The sequence below is a fragment of the Heliconius melpomene genome, chromosome 11, assembly GCF_056956725.1.
Source record: "Heliconius melpomene rosina isolate 202511_hmr_F chromosome 11, ASM5695672v1, whole genome shotgun sequence".
In the NCBI taxonomy this organism is placed as follows: domain Eukaryota; kingdom Metazoa; phylum Arthropoda; class Insecta; order Lepidoptera; family Nymphalidae; genus Heliconius; species Heliconius melpomene.
This window is the reverse complement of record NC_140399.1, coordinates 4,691,381-4,711,302: the sequence shown is the minus strand read 5'-3', so window position 1 is coordinate 4,711,302 and position 19,922 is coordinate 4,691,381. Positions and strand designations below refer to the sequence as shown.

Genomic DNA, 19,922 nt, shown 5'->3' with positions numbered 1-19,922 from the left:
GGGCTCGATCCCCATTCGAGGAGATTAAATATTTATTTAAATTTATAATTCCATTCCTTTGCTCTGGTGGCGAGGCATAGCGCGGCGTTGAGTTCCGTCAAGACGCAATACCTCCAAAGAATAGTCTTAACGCTTGATTCCCTCTGCCTACCTTGCTCTGTGCGGGATACAACGGGAAGCTATAAAAAAAGAAACGTCTTTCGAATTAAGTTAGTGTTTAGTTATGACACGGTATTCTGTATATTAGTACTGGCTTTTGATTATTGCTGCTATTTTCATACAGTGACAGAAAATAAAAAGAAATACACAATATCTACCTAATAATAAATCGTCAATCCCATGCTTTTGTCTCTGTCTACATTAAAATTTAATTCAGTCTTTCATCTTCACCAACTTTTTGATTTTTTTACCAATATTTTAGCCAGTTAATTATCTTTTTATATTAATAGAAATAAGTAAAAGCTATATACGAGTATATCCAATATTTATACCTTATAAAAATGTGGAAAGCTAAGTAATGTCTTTTCATGAACATGAGAAAAAACAACTCAGCTTCATATACTCAATTCATCATGTGGTTTCAAGGCCTAGCAATTTATAGAATGAGGAGAAGATTTGCGTTCTAAGAGAATATAGTTGAGGCCATGACTGTAAACGCGACCGTTGTGGGTTTAATACGGAATAAAATATTTTCATTTCCTCATATTGTTGTTGGGTTTCGCTACTCAACACACAATCCCTTGAAGTCGACCAAAAGTGGGGAACGGAACTGTTTTAATGGGAACGGAATATCTTAACACTAGTTTCTCAAAACCTTATTAATTCATGCCTTTAGTAATCTGGTTAAAAATATTATCGTAAAGCTACCGTACCATACCATACCTTCTATTTCAATATATTAATATTTTTTTATCTGTGGTTAATGTTTTGCTAGGAACACAGGCCCACAGATGACAGATAGTTGGAGTTGGTAGATCATTATCTCAGATAATTTATCTGTGTGACTGCGATATATAAAATTAAAAAAGAGTGAGATTCAATGTGAACAAACGTTTGTTGTCGTGTTAAGATTGTATTATTAGATTAAAAGCAAAAATATGATATGAAAAATATGAAAGTTGTAAAATTTGTATATAAAATTTTGTCGAAGCTCTTTATTGTCCCACTTTGTTAGTAACGTAATATGTTGTTGTAATGTACATACGTCCACTTAAAAGTGTGTGAAAAGTAGTTGTTTTTTTATTTTTTGTAATTTACATACAATGAACGTCTTAATAAAAACACAATAAATACGTGTTATTATAATGGTGCCGGTAGCTATAGAGGGTTGTACCCAAGGAACTGAAGGTGGTGGAGCTCGGGGTGGATCTATTTCACTAGGCTTGTTAATAGATTTTATAGTGCAACGAACTTATGATGAGCTTTCAGTGTTGGCGGAGTTGTAAGTAAAATTTACACTTATATAGTATAATACTTATATTTCTTACCCTTTCTCAAGTCTAATAAAAAATAATTATTATTTTATAAAACACTAACATATTTGGTTATAATACCTTTAATAAAACATCCAATATAATAAGTAGTCCAATAATCCATACTTAATAAAAATTAAGTATGGATAATCTGGAATTTATGTATTAGAAAACATTACTACATTATTCAAACTAATATTTTGCATTATATTGAGATATAAATACATTCTTACAAACTATATAATACATAATTTATCAGAGTTTAATTAGGATAATACCTAATTTAACTTATTTTTTTGTTTGGTAGGTTACCTCGTAAAACAGATATGGAAAGAAAAATTGAAATTTACAAGTTCAGTGCTAGGACAAGACAGCTGTTTGTTCGTTTACTTGCTTTGGTTAAATGGGCTAGCAGTGCCACCAAAGTTGATAGATCTGCACATATAATGGCATTCTTGGATAAGCAAGCTCTGTTATTTGTTGAAACTGCTGATGTTCTTGCTCGAGTAGCTCGAGAGACATTAGTCCATGCTCGGTGAGTTGCCTTGTTAATTTATTTTTATGGATTATTATTTTTTTATTTTCTTGTTTATATAGTTAGAGATACACAGAAAATGTGGTCAAAAATCTTCTCTTTTTAATTCTGGTAAGTGATACTCAATGATACTTATTAATCCACATTATACCCATAATCCTTAGATTATACCAAACATTGAATTGTTTACTGTCCAAGCTGCAAAGCTATGGATTACTTTACCATGAGCCATAAGGCAGTCTAAAGCCTTAAATATATTTAAATATAAAGTGAAAACTTACTATGTTCTCCTTAGTATGTAGTATATTTTATATACTTGTACATATCTTCTTTGTATATTTTTCTATTATGTATTTATATTCTATGTAATATATGAGATATTATTTGTAAAATAGGATAGGCTTATTCACAATGGTCATACAATAATTTTTGTTTTTATGAAAAATATGGATATGGATTGTAACTTTGTAACTCAATTAATATCTGTTGACCTTGATCAACATCAACTAGTTTTGGCAGATTAACAGTTAAAAGTTCAACCTATGCCTACCTGCCACAAATGTTCCCTTCCAAATTACTCTTTTTAAAGCACAATTTGCCCTTACTTAACTTCAATTATAACTTCTTTTTTTATGTCCTACAAGAGTTACTCTGTATATTTTAAGCTAATGTGTTTAAGAAAACTTTATGTACACCCACATTATTCAAAAACTTTATTAGTATACTTATTTACTTAAAGACAAGTTGCCTTTTGGCTTTTGTTGCTTCATGCTGTATCCTGTTCTTAGAAGGATAGGCAGAAGGAACCTGTGAATCTAGTGCTAAGACACTCTATTGCCACTTCCTTAATATTAGAAATATAAACAATTGCAAAGAATTCACTAGCTACCTTAATTCATACCATTTAAAAATTCTTTGTATAACACTAATATAGCTCTCCATTTGAACAAAGGACTGATTTTTTTTACCTTTCAATGTTGGCCAGAACAAAAATTGCTGTCTATAATTTTAATAACGCATTTTATAAATGAATACATGGATATGGATATCTGGCATTTCGCAAATTTTCTTATAATAACATAATATTTATTATAGCATAGTTTGAAACTTGTAACATTAATTATTATGTGCACCAGGTTACCTACCTTTCACATGGCCGCTGCAGTAGAAGTATTAACTCTAGGCACCTACAGTCGCTTACCAGCAGTGGTTCGTGAAAGGCTTGTACCGCCCCCATCTTTAACGCCCGGTGAACGTCGATCTACATTACGTGCTCTCGCCCATGTTGTCCGTCAACGTTTAACTACTGCTTCATTACCTAGTGATGTACGAAATCTCAAGGTACAGTACTTTGACTAACCAATTTTTTTAGCCATTTCACATTTACAGATTTGATCAAATAGAAACTTCTAAGATATTATATTCTACTTTCTACCTATTAAAGAGCCATTGCATGCATTAACTTGCATACTTAATACTATTGAGATCTACAAGCCAATTTGTTTTTTTACAACCATAGAAATATTATTGTTCAATTATTAACTTGCGTGGAAATCAAACCCACAAGCAATGCAACTAATGAAACTGACACAATGCTGTTAAATTATATAATCAATATTAAACATATTTTAATGGAAGAAACAATTATGTGAAGTAAATTTCTTTTAGGTTGAAAATGGGAGAGCTACATTTTCAGTAGGTCAAGAATTTAGTGTATCATTGACAGTTATGGGAGACGCACCTAATTTGCCATGGCGTTTGTTGGATATTGCTATACTTATTCAGGATAATGAAACTGGAGGTATATTATTGTAGGGTGTTGTTATAATAATATTTTGCTTAATTTTTTTATATTATAAATTCTATTTTTGTTATAGAGGGAAAGCCTTTAGTTCACACTTCTCAACTGAATTGGTTACGTGGAGTCGCTCAAGCAAGGCTAGCAGCAGCCGGCTTAAGTGGTGCTCTCACAGCTTTGCGATACTTCTGTCGCTCCTTATCTTTAGAATTACTATATACGCAAACTTTAAGATTGTGTCGTGACCGTTTAGCGCGACATCTGCAAGTAGACAGATATATACCTGGACAAAAATTACAAGTATCTTATTGGAGGTAAATTTAAATTACTAATATTACGTAAAATGCAATTTAAAAGAAAGAACTTGTTTATTTTGTTTGAAAAAAACACTTTTTCATTTATGGAGAAATAATAATAATAATTGTATTAGGCTTATATAGAGTGGTTTTATTTAAAGGGGTGCTGACAAAAACACTGTATAATTATGATATCAATATGTCAACAGGGAGCTTGGCTGCGAGCTTGGCTACAGGCTTATAATAGGTGCGGAAGGAGAATCTCTCTGCGTGTGGCATGTCCCTGCCCTCGCGGGCGGGGAGCGTGTGGCCACCGCCCTTACCCCGCACGCGCCTTCTATGGAACGCCTGTTAGCCCACACTGTGCATGTGAGATCACGCCAGCGACTTAATGATTTGAAAGTACTGCTTAATGATTTGGGGGTAAGTTGTTTTTATAATATTTTTATTATTTATTTAAAATACATTTACATTGTTTATATTATTGAGTATTATAATATTATTGTGCGAATCCTTGTGTTACATAATCGTTATAGTGATTATACTCGTAGATTCAGTTGATCTAAGTTTCATTATAACGCGATCTTCCTTGTGTCTAACCTAGTATATGCGGTATACCGCTTAAACAAAAAAAAAAATTAATTGAGTTACACAGTCGACGAGTCGCGGCCGCCCTGAAGTTAGTTGTAATTTTTAGATGACATACATTATTTTTAATAATTTCCCCCCAAGGTGGAGTGCAGCGTGGGCGGGTGGCCGTGCGTGCTGGCGTGCTCGGCGGTGTGGCCGTGCCTGCGCGCGGAACAGCTACTGGTATCGGTGGGCGCGCACGGCGGACGGCTGCGCGCGCGCGTTCCCGCCTACCCCGCCACGCCGCGCATGCCTGAGCTGGCGCGCGCGCTCGCCGCCGCCGACCGCAACGCCGTGCGCGCGCTGCTCACTCACCTCAGGTATTGAACATATTGAATGTATGAAAGTGCAGTGTTGAGTTCCACTACTCACTTGACTACCACTGAGTGTAAAGTTTCGACCACATAAGGATACATAGTTCTAGTTTATTTCCCTCAAAAATTCGGCGAAAAGAGGGGAACGGAATTATCTTAGTGTGAGTTCCTTCTGCCTATTCTGCTATAAGCAGGATACAGCGTGAATTTACAGAAAGAGAATACAAAAAGAAATATAACTTGTATATTTTTTATGAACATGTACACAAAGATAATGTGTCTACTACTCATTGTTATAAATACTTTCATTTATTTTGTAGATTCTGGCTAGTAGCACGAAGATGTGAAAAAACATTGCAACATTTACCAGCGAGTGTCTGCGAACACTTGCCTTTCCTCCACGGACCTGACCATCCCCTCAATAAGCTGTCTCCTGACCGACTGTACGTGACGTTACATCGACACACGGATCATATTTTAGTAAGAGCGATTGTAACGTTAAAAAGTTACATTTATTTTCTGAGACTATTATGGCGCGGTCTATCGTTTGATTGGTGGGTTTGATTTCCATTCATAAATTCTGACAATGAATAATTTTCATTTAAAATCACCGGAAAATACAGTGTTTTGACTCTAGGTTTTCTATGCGTTCCCTGCTATGCGAGATAAAGCCTGAACCAGAAAATAAAAAAAAATATTTATTTTTGACTTCAGAGATTAAAAGCGATTGTACTGCTAATAGTAGTTTCAATTCCTTCATTTTATCGTTAAATTTATGTATAGTTGTTTTGTGATTTGTGATGAACCAAAAAACATTTTCCCACGTTCTTGGTGCTCAGTTATTGCGATTTCACTAGAATTTTTGGGGCCGAGTGGTAACGAGACTGCCTGCCATTAAATAATAATAATAATGAATATCTAAGTAAGATTTTTATATAATAATATGCCTCGACACATCGGCGGAAAGTGGGGAACAGAGTGGCTAAGTTTCTTTCTACTCATTTTGCTATATGTGGGATTAGAGCGTGAAGCTAAAAAACACATCAGCAGATGTTAAAATACATTTTGTCTGCCCAGGTGGTGGAGATGAAGGAAGTAGCAGCAGGCGGTACAGCTACGACCAGTTCCAGTACCAACAGCGGGAGCGCGTGTAGTGTGGCTTTAGCGTTCCACTTGGCGGGCGCGCGGCGATGTACGCCAGACGAATGTGAGGATGAGGTATAATAAAATATGTTTACTATTTATAATAAAATATGTTTACTGTTTCTTCCATCGTAACGCAAAAACTACAGGATGAATTAGATTTTATAGTAAAATAGCTTAAACATCAAAATAACACATAGGCAAAAATTTATGTAAAGATTTTATATAATTTTATTTTGATTTGATTGGTTGTATAGTATACACCTATTGTATGTCTTGATAAAATTTTAAGGTAATTTTGTATTATGTTTACACTATTCTCACAATTACAAGTCGTTATGGAGATTAAATAAAATAAAATAAAATTGTTGCTTCATATGTACTAATGTGATTTTATCAACTGAGCCATTGCAACAACTCTGGCGATATAATATCAGTAATCCAATGGATGAGTAGAAAATATAAAATTAATGTGTTCTATTCGTTTTTACAAAAAATTGTAACGTGTAGGGAAATACAGCGTCAGCAAGCGCCACCTCGCCGGCGACAGCTCGTGCTTTCTTGAAACTGCACTCATTAGTTGAACTGGATACTTTCACACTTACACATGGTCCTTTCACACCACTGGATACGCCTGGTATGTTTATATACTTTTTTTATATAGAAGCCGCAACCACGTCTAATCATGTTTTATAATAATAGAAGTCATATATTCAAAAATATATAAATTTTGTCGTCCCGACAGGAGCATCAGGTTGTTACTATTTAAATATTGTATTGTCATCATATTAGATAGATGAACAAAGATTTAGTCAATAACAGCATTTTATGAAATAGTATATTTTGGGCCTTCATGGTGCAGCAGCACAGCAATTGGCTGTAAACGTGAGGTTTGTGGGGTCTATCCCAACTCATAAGAAAAAAAGTGCGTTGTTGAGTATCGCCATTCAGCATCCGATGTCTCGAAAATTGAGGAACATAGAATGTTAACACTGGGTCTGCTTGTTATATGCGTAATACAGCTTAGATCTAAAAACAAATGTTGTTGTACCAGGTATGCAACCAGGTAAAAGAAAGCTATCCGCTGCCAATAGTCGCTCAGTGCGCGTGCGCCAGCCCGCGTACTTCCTGCCGGAGTTGGCGCATGTGGTCGCCGCTGCCGACGAACGCGTGCCTTTTGTTAATCTCGCTCAAGAGGTATTATTTATTCAAGCTTATAAAACATTTGTAACGCGTCGATCTTTTTTTCTTTTTTTGATTTAAATTCTTGTCAATAAATTTTATAAAAATTGAAAATTAAAAGAAAAAAGATTATTAAACAAACACCTTATGCTTTAAAGTATAGTAACCTAATAAATCTAGTGTGCTTAATAATCCTTTATAAACATAAGTTATGTATGATTTTTAAATTAATATGTAAACATGAAAAACACAAGTTAACAATCAAAAATTGTCGGAGCAGCTCGCAGCGCGCGGCGTGACGCACGGCGGCGTGCAGGTGGAGTGGTCGGGGTCGGCGCTAGGCATGCGCATAGTGTCACTGCCGCGGCCCGAGGGCGCCGGCGAGAGCGCGGCGGCGGCTCTGCGGGCGCGCCTGCTCGCCGCCACCATACGCCTCACTACCAAGAACCAGGCCAGGGTGTGGACGGCGGAGATCGTGTTCCATGGCTCTCCCGTGCCTACGCCTAATCCAAAGGAACAAGGTTGGGAATAATGTAATTTTGGAATAAAAATTCTAAATAAGAGTCGTAATTTTATGAAGTGTTTATATTCTTCCATATAATACATTTTTAACATGTTTTCATTGAGCTAGCTTTATGTTATACTGTTAGTTTTAATATATATGGCATTACTTCTGGAAAAATATCACGCCGTAGATTTGATTCATTTGGCTAGGGACAGAACTAAGTATGCGAAGTATGATACGAAAGGTTTATCATTGAGCTGTAATATTGAAGAAAACAAACACGTGCGCAGATCCAAATATCTGATGATAATTGCTGAACATACATGGTGGTGAAATGGATAGAAATAGAGATCCCGTACCCCTAGATCAACATTTTGTGACATGTGAATTCTACTCCCAATGAAAATATTTGTTAATTAAATAGATTCGTGAATACCGTACATTTTGTGACAGGTGAAAGGCGCTGCGTTTACCTTCAATACGAACTAGGCACTGATGCGGGACGTACAGCTGATGCATTTTTAGCAGACTGGGCAGCCATTGTCCATTTACACACCCTGTTGTACGACTTTATGCTTCGACCTAGCCAGGGTACGTTAAAATAATATAATTGCTTATATTGTTTCAATGATTTCACGTTGAATAATAAAATAGTTGATGATTTGACTACTTAAACAAATATCGATAGCAAAATATATTGGTTGCGCATTTATTTTTTCTTATCCTAAATGTAGCAATAACGCTCATAAATAAAATAAAATTACCCACAGAACGAGAATCACTCTGGCAAGGCCTATGCATCCGCTCATATACGTACCGGTCGCTGGTTCTGGGCTTCGGCTCGGCGCAGCGCGCGACCGCCGTGCTGCAGTGGAGCGCCACCTCGCAGCGGTATACGGTGGCCACGCCCGCGCACCAACCAGCCGCTAATGCACATCATCTGTTGCATCATCATCTTGATCATTATATTAATTGGTATGTTTGATTTGAGATGTAGCTTGACTTTTAGGATTGTTTTGGTTATTTTACAAAAATGGTATGTCGGCAAATTAACTAAAACTAATATTGCGATGTATTAACAATAAATAGTACAAGTTTTACATAACAATAAAACTTGTATTATTGTGGAGAGACGATGCACAGCATCTGTGAGAGGGCGCTGTATACTTCCCTTTGATTATCCAATGATTTACACTTCCGGTTGCTGTTTTCGACCAATCAGCGATTCGCCGGAAGTCACGTGGTCCCAGGTGGTAGGGCGCCGAGACGTTGTAAAGGCGACACTACGCTTCTTACCTCATAGCAGATTCTCACCAGGAGCCTTAAAATGATGCTGTGCATCGTCTCTCCACAATAATACAAGTTTTATTGTTATGTAAAACTTGTACTATTATTTGGGATGTGACGATGCACAGCATCTGTGAGAGACGTGTTTATAACTCCTGGTGACCACGCACGACGCTATGTGATCTAAATCAGAATGATTGTATAAATTGATTCTGATACATTCAGATAAATTGATCTGTAAAAACACAAAAAACACGAGTAACATTGTTTTATTTATAAGCAATTTGAGAAACAAAGAATTGTAAATTGCTTAATTTTTTTTTTTTTTTAATTCAATTAATAATCGCTCTGCCAGAAGCGGAGCCAAAATAATTAACTTCAATTATTAGACTTACTTATAATCTGCACACAAACAAATTTTGAAAGATATTTCGCAACTCGCTGATAAGCACGAGTAGGAAAGGAAGCTTCCATAACTGTCTAAATAATAAGCTAGATGTTCTCACTTTTGATATTGATATAATAACCTATTTATATAAGTATCGATTATTATTCATGAAGCCCTTGCTTAGCCTCACCTCTAAATTAGACAACAAAATTGTTACCTTTTGTAGCCCGTTTCCGGTGGTCTAGCTAGTTTCTTAATGTAGAACCTAGAAAAACATTTTTCTTAGGATGACACCACCGTCTCTAGAGCGTAATTTTCAATAGGTCTCACCTGTTTCACCGAAATATTTCTAATCGAAATATGATGTTAGAAGAACGAGCAAGATCAAAATGCCAATGAAAATGTCGTCCGGTCTATTGGAAACTATCTCCGGCTCAGACAGCAGGTCATAGATAGAACCGGCAACCGACTCCACGCTTCCTAACATCTATAATAAATTTATAGTAAGCAGAGACGCGTTCTAGAGTGGAGACCACGCCTCGCCAAGCGTAATAATGTAGGACGTCCCTCCGCCAGGTGGGGCGACGATATTCGTAAAGTGGCGGGCAACGACTGGATGCGAAGAGTTGAAGATCGAGCTCAGTGGCGTACCATTGGACAGGCCCACGTCCAGCAGCGGACGAGGACCGGCTGATGATGATGATGAAGTAGTTACCAGAGTTAACTTTACCTTGTAATTGAAGATATTAGTACCATATATTAATAACACAAGAGCATTTAATAGAATGCTCTACAAAATACTATGTACTTAGCCCAATAATATGTTCCAATTCAGAATTAAACTGGTCAAACCTTTGAACGCCTTTGTAAAATTTAAGACTTGATACCATCATCACACACTTTGAGTATTAACTTCATAAAAGCATCAATGAATGCTCACCAGAACTGCAACCAGTCCGACCATTCATGATATGAATATCCTATCTGCTACTTATTTATTTATTTGTTTATATATACTTTATTGCACAAAATTACAAATAAACAATGTACAAAAGGCGGGCTTAACGCTAAAAGCATTCTCTCCTAGCCAACCTTGTCATGTGGGATCATAAGTATGCAGGTACTTAGGTACAGTTTTGAAGAAAACTGGACTTGACATACGACGTGTTAGAAAATGTGAGTATATAAGCTCATTAGTTTTTCAACCAAAATTTAGGCCGACTAATGATTATATCATTCTTCAAAGTGTAATAAAGTTATAAGTAATTGATACTACTATACATTTACATATCAAATTATCAATTTTATAATATTTCAATTATCGCTTCTTAGCTGTATTTTAGAACTACAATAGTCCACTCTCTGAAATTCGCTTTTAGAAGCAACTTTACAGTTTCAAAATTTATACCATTTAAATACAGATGTACTCAATTTAAACGTCCGATTTTCCCCGGACTTAATGATGTCATAGACATCCAACATGCTCTCCGCCATATTGGAGTTGCGACTACGTGTATACCTCGCTAGCCAGGTTCAGTTTAGGCAAAACTCATGGCAATATGCGGCGGAATACCTACGTTACGCACGTAGCAATCGCCAAAGTATATATGTAGACATTATATAACAAGACTGTTGACAGTAATAATTAGCACAATTACCTTACACAGCCCTCATGTTCCATAAAGACGATTATTTTCATTAGCTTTCCCCAGCTTTGGAACCAAAGTTACAAAAACGAATTACACTTCTTGATAGTCTTTTTGCAATATTATTGTGTATCATACTTTATGGTATCCAACAACTTAGTAATAAAAGGTTGTCTGTAATTCTCGCATTTCATATTTTATCCTATCTGACAACTTCAGTAATAAAAGGTCGTAATACAATACAATTCACTGCTTGATAGGCCCAACTGGCGACCTTAATTTGGTCTTGATTTGCCTTCTGAATTATTTAACTGCCTTCTTTTCCTCTTTCTCCTGCTTCTTATTAACGTTTCCTTCTATTTAAATGCAAATTTTACTACTTTGACAAATTTTACTACTTGAACCGACTGTTTTAGTCAGTTTCTAATTTAGTTTTAGACGCATTGCTTCTTTTTATCCATTACTTAACAATTCATATATCAAATTATTTTTATATCAAATATTTTTTTTTTTTTTTTGATAAACCTTTCATTATCTATTAGAAAATTTCCTATTGGTTTGCTTTGTCGAACGCGAGTCGAACTGTTTTCTATCCTTGCTTTCTCGAACCGCTTGAAAATTCTTATTGGATAAAGCCAGAGATGATATGGAGAATGCTCATTATTAAATCGAAAAGAGTTTTCAGAGCCCCCAAACCATCTACACCCGTCTCCGATATACCCAGAGGCAGGCTCCGTATTTCTCAACACAATGTATACAGAAAGATACGGTTACATTTAAATAAAGTTATTAACAGTCATGCAATACCCTTGTACTAAGTTCTGGACTTGTGTTACCAGTCGACGGATTCTTACTCCATACTACCGATATCCGGTATGCACCGATACTTGACAATTGCTAATGTATAATTAAATGTGCTAGAGTTTTATACTCAACTCATGCTTCTCAATTTCTTTGATGCATGTACGGTTGACGAAGGTCTAACTGCTTCAAATAATCTTGGAAAAGGATTATTGGTGGTATGGAGGTAAATGGCTAGATGCATTCCCGCGATTAAACCGGGAAGGGCCTACGGAGCCCAAACCATCCGAAGCCACTGCCTCCGATACGCTCAGAGGCAGCCTCCTTATAACTACCCCCCTCCCGTACAATTGAGAGCATTTCTAATTAAAATAGTACCGAGCTTTTTTAAATTCTAATGGACAGATAAATGCACTTTAAATAATTGGACATACCTTATGTAATAGCCCGAGTCCACCTTAAGGCAACTAAGATAAGGTGACTGGCTAGATCTTTGCCGAAGATGCCATACAGAAGATCCCGTGATTGCTAAATACTATGACGCCCATTGCTAAATGTTATGACGTTCATAGCGATGGCAGTAACCACGAAAAAGCAGCAAATCCACAATTGCTTTATCCTCACTCCTCCAGGGTTGAGAAAATAAACCTCCGATATTCCGTGTTTGAAACACTTTTCCTGCCAGGCTTTGAAATTGTCTTCGAATCCTTGTGTCTAATTCTTCCGAGTATTCGCTTGCAATTGTCAAAAGAAGCCAAAAGAAACTCCCACGCAGATTTATCCATTGTTGTTCGTTAACTCGCTTAGGATACGCTCCCAGCGAATATAACATTTCAACAAAGTTAGTAATTAACTTATTACAAATAAATAAAAAAGATTATCTAAAAATAGACAGACTTTTTATATATGTCGGAGAATGAGGTGGTTGGGACCGGAGCTTGTTCCGATCCCACTTCTGATTGTCATCGATCGGTGTCACGTCAGAGTGACAGGCAACGCCATCTGGTTTTAACAACTGGCAACTATTAAATAATCCGCTTCCCTGATATATATGATGAGAAAAGATTTTTTTTTTTTCTTTATATATTTGATAACTCGCTCAGGATACGCTCCTAACGAATTTATCGCATTTAAACGAAGGTAGTATATTAATAGATAGTATACAACTAAGTAAACTCGGTGAAAATCGATTTATTTAGTAAACTCCGTTTACATCGCATGATACTATGCCGAGAACGTCTCCAAGAGCGTTAAACAAGCGATGAGTCCTCTTGCTTTGTGCAATGCCCGTTAGCTGAATAAAATTGGGCCACAACTGCTAAAAATCTGAGACATATACCTAACCTTATTGTAGGTTATAACACAGCCGTGTTCGGTAAAGCTCAGAATCCACTACTGTATTGGTATATATAATACCAAGCAATAGAACAGTATTACATGCATGTAGATACTTGTTAAACAAGAGGTTCAAATGACTCACCCGTTGTCCATTTTTGTACCTTTGAATTTCACAAAAGAAAATTCTCTGACGAGGATGTACATCTTTGCTGGAGGCCTTCCATGAGTAGGCCCGATATAGAAATCCGGGTCACGACGTGAAGAAATTCCACCTCCAACACTACACTTACCACAGCACTTTCACTTTTAAACGATGTTACTCTATTGGGAAATAACGACGCTATGAGGTAAGAAGCGTAGTGTCGCCTTTACAACGTCTCGGCGCCCTACCACCTGGGACCACGTGACTTCCGGCGAATCGCTGATTGGTCGAAAACAGCAACCGGAAGTGTAAATCATTGGATAATCAAAGGGAAGTATACAGCGCCCTCTCACAGATGCTGTGCATCGTCACATCCCAAATAATATATATATTTTACAAGAGCTGCTTTATTTTATTTAACTTTTTTAAGTTATATGAAATATAAATGAATCTATTCGTAATTATGATAATTTTAAAGTTTATAATGATTATATGTAATAACATTTATTTACTTTTTTGGAAATATTACTAGGGTTCGCTTAGTAAAAGAAAAGAAGCAACATAAAAGAAAAATATACGAAAAACAATACAACAGAAAATATGCAAAGTTACAACAGAAAATTCTACTTGTTTGTCAAATAGTAATATCATAAGGTACTTAATATAACCACAAATAATAAAAATTCCCTAGGCACAAAGACCTCATGTCCCTCGGCGTAGTGTTACGCGAGACGTACGGGCCGCTGCTGGCCCTGAGCCGGTTGCCGACGCTGCCGCAGCTCGGGCTGCATCACGTGCGCACGCTCATGCCCACGCCCACGTTCACACTTCTTGCGCATTCTTGGCGAAAGGTAATTATTTTTTTTTATCTTCATGATGTATCCAGAATATAGAAGGATAGGCAGAAGAAATGTAATGTTGAGCGGCGGAACTCAACAACAACGATAGCTATTTTTTTAGGATGTTATTCAAGAATTAATATTTGTTTTGCTATACCAAGAAATGAAATATTGTAATATCTTTTCAAAACTTTTATTTATTTTTTTGAAATATTTAATATGTTCATTTCCTCATTTTAGTCAAAGAGTCAAAGGGAGGCTTTGAGTTTCGTCACTTGTCACATAATGTCTCCAGAATTAGGTTATAGGTATATTAGTAAAATTATATTTTAAGTTTGTTTTGGTGCAATAATTATATAAGTAATATTTATGTTTTGGAAAAGTTGTATATATTGTTTGTACTATTTTATCCACAGATTAGAATTATATACGCGGGGGCATATTCAATTGAAGTCGGCATTAGAGGTGGCAACATGGTCACTATACGCGATGGTGCATACTCCAAGTTTGATAGAAGCACCGTTGTTGATGAATTTGCACCAGCTCTTGGCTTAAAGGTATTCTATCATTATCAATATTTTCTATTTATTTATATTTTATCACAATTATAAATAAATATATGAGTATATATTTTCTCTTTCAGACTTTCCTTTCTAGATATGTTGACGATAATATAAGTGCCAGGCTATTAGCGGAAGACGATAATCCACCATCACCGATGTCTCCAATGCCGCCAGGTAATATGAAGTTACCTAGAAATGTAATGCAGCGATTTTCTCCCAGATGATTATTTTAATAATATGAGACATTTGTAAAAAATCAAAAACAAATCAGCTTCACACTGTATCCTGCACATAGCAGGGTAAACAGAGGGTCCGTTTCCCACTTTCCGCCGAATTGTGGAGGCATTGCGTGTAGAGTGGTAGAACTCAATGCCGCGCTTTTGTGAGGTTTTATGAGGTATTTGTAGTTAATGTAAAATTTAAATATGTAAAATTTGTATATTTACTAATAGGTGGACTTCGTTTCTCCGCACCCATGACTCCACCGCAGCCGCACACTCCTCACTCGGCCCCCGTCACTCCACATCCAGCATCACCGGCTCAACATCAAGTAATAAATTTTAATTATACTTTCCTAATATTGTACATAAGTATTATTAATGTTTAAGAAATTAATCTGTATGTTTCTTTGTAAATGTATACAAATTTTATATTGTACTTTAATAGTACAGTTAACAAAAATTAAAATGTACCAGAAGATAAAAGGAATGGAGATTTTTTTAATAATAAGTACTTCAAAAAATAGCATAGCTACGGAAAAACGTGTTTAATTTTATGAATTCAATTGCACCATATTAAGATGATGTTATCCTATTAACAGATGGGCGGCGGCTCCTTCAACCTGACGTCCCCGCCGGGCGCGAGTGGCGGTGGCGGCGGCGCGGGTGCGGGCGCCGGCGTGTCTGCGTCGCCAGCCTCCCCGCTGGCGCCCTCACCCTTAGCGCCCGCCGCCTCCCCGCATCCCCCGCCCACTTCTCCCTTCACCGCGTGGCCTGCCTCTCCCTCGCTGCCGCGTCCCTCGCCCGGCCATCACCCCTCGCCACGTCATCATCTTGATCATAAGGGTTAGTGGATTTTGTTTTTTAATATTGATGATGTTAACGGAAAATATTATTGATATATTATCAAATTTCGTAGTAGTGACGGAAAATGCGCCAAAACACAGTTGTTTTATGTTATATTTTATCAGTTATACAGACTGTATTTTGTAATTCTGGTTACTGCCACTAAACTTATTTTGATTTAACTTCTTAAAATTATTTTCGTCTATTACTTCATATTGACACTTAATTAATAGCTAATAGATTAGCGTACAGCTTTTAAAAGTAAATGCATTTCGAATACAAGGTCCGCAAGTCAGCTCCAGTACAGCGAGCGGGCGCGGCGGTGGACGCGCGTGGGGCGGGCTGCCGGGCACGCCGCTGGCCGTCAGCAAGCTGGAGACGCTGTGCACGCCGTGCGAGCCGCCGCCCAACGCGCCGCCCGGCCCGCCCCTCGCGCCACTGCAGCGCTTCCTCGCCTGCGTCTACATGAAGCGAGCGCTGCAGCGCTTTGTACATCAGGAGGATTATGTTAGTTCGATTGTAGTTTCTATATTGTAGGTGGTAGTAGGGATGTTCGATGCACTTGTATTCTAGATAGCAATAGATAATTTATGTTATATACTATATACATTTTATTGATTTGATACGGTTTTTTTTTAACAAATTTAAGAAACAACTATAAAATTAAGAAACTCTGAAATTACTATTTTATATAAAGGCCGCTGATATAGAAGACTACAATACTAGACTATTTGAAATCTATTATGTAGCCTTTGTACAAAACAAGTCAATTGTATATTCGACAACCAAAATTATGAAAAAACTAAAATATTAATGTTTCGCACTTTAGCTAACAATGGTATCGACGGACGCCACATCGCTGACGTTCCGCTGCGACACGGCGGGGCTGGCGGCGCGCGTCACGCTGCACCATCAGCACATGCAGTCGCTACATCTGCAGCTCACGCCGCTCGCCGATGTCAAGGACAACTGGTCGGCTGATGATTTACAGGTTTGAATTCAATATATATTCATATAGAATATATATTCATAGAGTGTTTCTGTCAGTACCACTTTAAATGAAACCACAGTTTTAAGTACTCTATTTTTTTCACAAAAATATTTTTTTTTTAAACAAAATTAATAATAAAATTACGACGCACGCAGACATAAACCTATCAAAAGGACACCGCTGCACACACCTCATTCCGATTTCGAGTCGCAGATATTGGCGATAAAGTTCAAAGTTGTTTAACCTTTAGTAGTACTTTTGTAGTAGTAAGTGTTTACGTTATTGGTATCTATGCGTAACTGCGTCACACGAAGTACAGGTATGGATAAACATCCTGAAATGAATAAAAATCCTACGTCTAAACTGTTGAGGTATTTTGTTTAATTCCTTTAAGTATGAGTTTGAAATATTTTACCCTATATGCTGTTCCCATAAAAGGACCGCTGACGCTTCCATCCTGTATATTTTGTTTAGTAGACCTTAGTAATAACATTCTTTTTTGATTGTTTGTATTAGTACTTTAAAGTTAACGAATGTGGGTTTGATGGGCACTCAGAGGAATGAATTGTTACTATTTATTTGCTCTGACAAGAGAACTAAACGTGATGTTGTTCGGCTGCTTGCTTGCAATGTCTCGAAAATTGTGTAAAAAGTAAAGAATGGAATGTCTTAACACTCTAACTCTAAAGAATGGAATGTCTCTTTACTTACCCGGCTAAATGGGAGATACAGCGAAAAGCTAGAAAATAAATTGTATGTAATAGTTGTTCATATTTGTTTATCATTCACTAGCGGACCCGGACGCGGCTACGCCTGCTTGAAATATAAGAATATAATTTCTATAGAAATATAATTTCAATCTAGAAGAAATGCTAAAAGTGACTATTATATTTATTTTCATTAGGATGAATATCAAAAGGTCGCGGTAACGGTTGCGTAGCGACGCGACGGTTGTTATTAACATGGCAGAATAAATTGCATGTCAAATTAGAAAATATTTTAATTTATTAGTATATATGTGTAATGTAATATTATATAGTCTATAGCACTTCTGAAGAATGCAGCTTTCATACAAAACAAAAACAAAGTAAATCGAACCAGTAGATCCAGAGATCTTAGCGTTCAAACAAACAAACAAACAAACTCTTCCGCTTTATTATATTAAGTATAGATAATACTATTAGTATGTTTTTGATATACTTATCTTGGTTTAACTTATTTCAACTTCATATCGATATCAACTCAATTATTGACTATGTAATATTGATGAATTAATTATTTTCAATTACGAAATGTTATATATGTAAAGCAAGCATATTAAATACGCAAAGCCAGTAAAACAGGTAAAAAATTAAGATTACAGTTATTAACAACATGAATGGTTTGAATCATCAATGTGTGGTCTGATTAATGCAAAAAAAACTAAAAAATATAAATAAACAAATTAATATAATATCGCAGGTGATGGAGAAGTTCTTCGAGCAGCGCGTCGCCATAGCCCCATACCGCGCCACAGCGCTGCAGGGATGGGCGCGCGCGTGGGGCGCGCCGGCCGCCGCACTGCCGTCGCTGGTGGCGCTCATGCGCGCCGAGCTGGTGCCCGTGGCGCCCGCACTGTGGACGCTACACTGGGTGCTGCGCATCCCGCCCGCCGGGCCCCAGATCGTACCTGCTGGGCAGCCCGCCGTGCTGCTCGCCAAGCACAAGATACTATTCTTTGTTAGTGCTTATTTATATACTATACAGTCAGCTGTAAGGCTAAATGATATAATCGTGGATTGCACCCCCACTCAATTATTTTCATCTCTCCGATCTAAGTAAGACAGCATGGCATTGGGTTTCGTCACACAACACGCAATGTCTCGAAATCAGGGAAAAAGCGGAGGATAAACTGTATTGACACTAGGTTTTCTCTAACTACCATGCTATATGCGAGATAGATTGTGAAGCTAAAAATATACAAGTATACATTAAATATTTTTATATCTTTTCTATTTTACTTGTAACACTTCTTAATTGTGAACCTAACGTAACCCTAAAGTAAATCTCTAAAGTATTTAATGTACTTTAGAGTTTTTTGAATTTTTAACAGCATATTTAATTATTTTCCATTTTTATTTTCAACAGATATGTCTAACTCGCGGTGAGACGCAGCTGGTTCTGCCTTTAGTATACGACGTACAGTCAAACGCCATGCAGATAGCGGAAAGGCGTGACGCGCAACAGCCGCATCTCATTGCTGTCAATCTACACTTGAAACGGTAACGCTTAAAAATTGAGCTAGTTATTCTTCATAAGTTTAAAAAACCTTACAGTTTATTCAAGTTAGGGTTAAGTAAAGTGAGAAATTTAGCAACATCTACTTGTATTAGTTATTTAAAGAAGGTTTTATAAGAATAGAAGATAGAAGGAACTTTTATAAGGTATTATTTTATTTCTAGCAAAGTGCAAGAGGAACCTTGCTTTGCTTTCACGTATTTTCCCCTATAGCACGAGTTTGCGGGATAAAGCGTGAAGCTGTTTTTTTTCTGACTAATAATTTATGGCTTGTATTATACCCAGGTTCGCGGAGTTCAGCCAGTCGCACGGTGAATGCATACTGTGGCCGGCGGTGCGCGACTTGCTCATCAACTTCACGCTGCCGCAGGACGCGCCGCAAGCGCCCGTGCCGCCGCCGCCATAGCGCTCGCGGATCGCGCACATGTTAGCGACGCACTAACTACGTGCGCCAATGTGCGCTAATACGTGTACTGGTGTATTTTTGTACCAATTGTCTCTCTTGTTCCTGGGTGATGATCTCAGTGCGAACTTTGTTGACATTGATGACGTTATATTCCTATTCATAGTTTTATAAATATTGTCATAAAACGCTAGTATATTTAAGTTATAAATTTGTATAAATAAAAGTACTTATTATTATTTAATAGACTTTATTTTTTTTTATTGATATATTTTTTTATTATTACGGCTTGTCAGAAGACTGACTTT

General features: G+C 36.9%; 1 protein-coding gene across 1 annotated transcript; it reads left to right on the top strand.

The window, feature by feature from the left end:
* Positions 1-966: 966 nt before the first annotated feature.
* On the top strand, positions 967-19,862 carry MED14 (mediator complex subunit 14). The gene is made up of 24 exons (XM_085193225.1): positions 967-1,441; positions 1,780-2,007; positions 3,144-3,348; positions 3,676-3,808; positions 3,885-4,119; positions 4,311-4,524; positions 4,834-5,051; positions 5,366-5,525; positions 6,123-6,263; positions 6,699-6,825; positions 7,243-7,385; positions 7,651-7,891; positions 8,329-8,466; positions 8,646-8,850; positions 14,169-14,328; positions 14,733-14,873; positions 14,960-15,053; positions 15,332-15,429; positions 15,700-15,943; positions 16,227-16,450; positions 16,773-16,934; positions 18,396-18,653; positions 19,062-19,195; positions 19,497-19,862. The coding sequence occupies exons 1-24, from the start codon at positions 1,305-1,307 to the stop codon at positions 19,615-19,617; spliced, it is 4,161 nt and encodes a 1,386-aa protein (XP_085049351.1). The 5' UTR covers positions 967-1,304; the 3' UTR covers positions 19,618-19,862.
* Positions 19,863-19,922: the final 60 nt, after the last annotated feature.

Bases quoted from the DNA above. Each gene is read 5' to 3' on its own strand.
- MED14 (XM_085193225.1), top strand. From the start codon at position 1,305: ATGGTGCCGGTAGCTATAGAGGGTTGTACCCAAGGAACTGAAGGTGGT. The intron at 6,264-6,698 runs GTATAATAAAAT...TGTAACGTGTAG, and splicing joins CAGACGAATGTGAGGATGAG to GGAAATACAGCGTCAGCAAG. The intron at 16,451-16,772 runs GTTAGTTCGATT...TTCGCACTTTAG, and splicing joins TTGTACATCAGGAGGATTAT to CTAACAATGGTATCGACGGA.